This window comes from Volvox carteri (genome assembly GCF_000143455.1).
Source record: "Volvox carteri f. nagariensis unplaced genomic scaffold VOLCAscaffold_78, whole genome shotgun sequence".
NCBI lineage: Eukaryota > Viridiplantae > Chlorophyta > Chlorophyceae > Chlamydomonadales > Volvocaceae > Volvox > Volvox carteri.
The window spans coordinates 549,145-550,640 of record NW_003307621.1 but is presented as its reverse complement, the minus strand read 5'-3'; the positions used below and the strand labels follow the sequence as shown (position 1 = coordinate 550,640).

General features: G+C 56.0%; 1 protein-coding gene across 1 annotated transcript in view; it reads left to right on the top strand.

Annotated features, from left to right (window-relative positions):
• Positions 1 to 1,266: 1,266 nt before the first annotated feature.
• VOLCADRAFT_98893 (uncharacterized protein) overlaps positions 1,267 to 1,496 on the top strand; it is a gene marked incomplete at both ends in the record, with an annotated part of 1,793 nt that continues 1,563 nt past the window's right edge. The window contains one exon of the mRNA XM_002957733.1: positions 1,267 to 1,362. Coding sequence (XP_002957779.1) covers positions 1,267 to 1,362 — 96 coding nt within the window. The remainder of the gene's footprint in view (positions 1,363 to 1,496) is intronic.

Sequence of the window (1,496 nt, the reverse complement as noted above, 5' to 3'; positions counted from 1 at the left end):
GTGCTTTTGCTGTCGCTGCTGCTGTTGCTGCTTGCCGGCACAACAGGGGAAAACACCGCGCCACGAAACACCCACAGCAAGAAGCTTTGCTCCGAACGTATGTACGACATCACTACATCACGAACGGACACAAAGTGGCATCCACGCAGTGAACATACGGGGAAAGACCTTCATGCCGTACTCCCTACACGCTCGAGGCGCCGACGGCAAAGCGCCTTCGGCAAGACGCCGACGGCAAGGCGCCGACGGCAAGGCGCCGACGGCGAGACGCCGACGGCAAGACGCCGACGGCAAGGCGCCGACGGCAAGGCGCCGACGGCGAGACGCTGACGGCGAGACGCTGACGGCGAGACGCCGACGGCGAGACGCCGACAGCAAGGCGGCCGACGGCAAGGCGCCGACGGCAAGGCGCCGTCGGCAAGGCGCCGACGGCGATAAGGCGACGGCGAGAGGGCGCTGGCGACCTCGCCGTCGGCGAGAAAACGACAGCGATGGCCACGGCAAGTTGTGCATGTGGTGCATGTGGGCAGGCAAGTTGTGTAGCAGCAAGGAGCAGAACGGGAATTAGATGCGTTCAGCGAGGTGAGTGCATCGAAAGGTTACGCCCTGATGTGCTACGATTCTCATGTTGCCCGGCACAGCCCCAACAAAGCGCCCTACAATGATCCCGCTGGGGACGACACGCCGACGTCGGGAGCATCACGTAACGACAACACGTTAAACACAAATTTAGTTTAATATATATTACGTAAAAACAATCAATAATAAACAATACATTTACTTGACAAAACATTTAGATATAAATGCTTCAAGGAAATATTCATGAGAAAATATTATTAATTGATTCAGGATGCAAATATAAATTATGCAGCACATAATTTTACAAATTGACACTTACAAAATAGTTACATTGTCATGCAGCACAATACACCACACCACGGCACACGTGCTGCTAAAATCCGGTAAGCTGGTCTAGTTTGCTGTCTTTCCTAGATGTTTGCTGATCTGCTGTTTTGCCTATCAGCTGCTGATCTGCTGCCCGGCCATGATCTGCTTTATGATGCAAACAAAATAAGACTGCACAAGCACGTTGCATGCGGCACAACCTTGAAAAACCACAACAGACAACAGCGCTTTACAACCAACTAACGAACAAGACGTAACGCCCTGCAAAATTGTACAATGACGTACATAAGGCAACGCCAACAAGGAAATGCACAGAACAGACAAGGGATGCGTTTAACTAGCGCGTGACTCACCGGAGGTATGACAAACCGTGACGTGGAAACGCTGAAAGCTGACGGCGAGATGCCGACGACGAGGCGGCCGACAGCAAAGCGGCCGACGGCGAGGCGGCCGACGGTGAGGCGGCCGACGGTGAGGCGGCCGACGGCGAGGCGGCCGACGGCGAGATGCTGGCGGCGAGGCGGCCGACGGCGAGGCGGCCGACGGCGAGATGCTGGCGGCGAGATGCTGGCGGCGAGGCGGCCGACGGC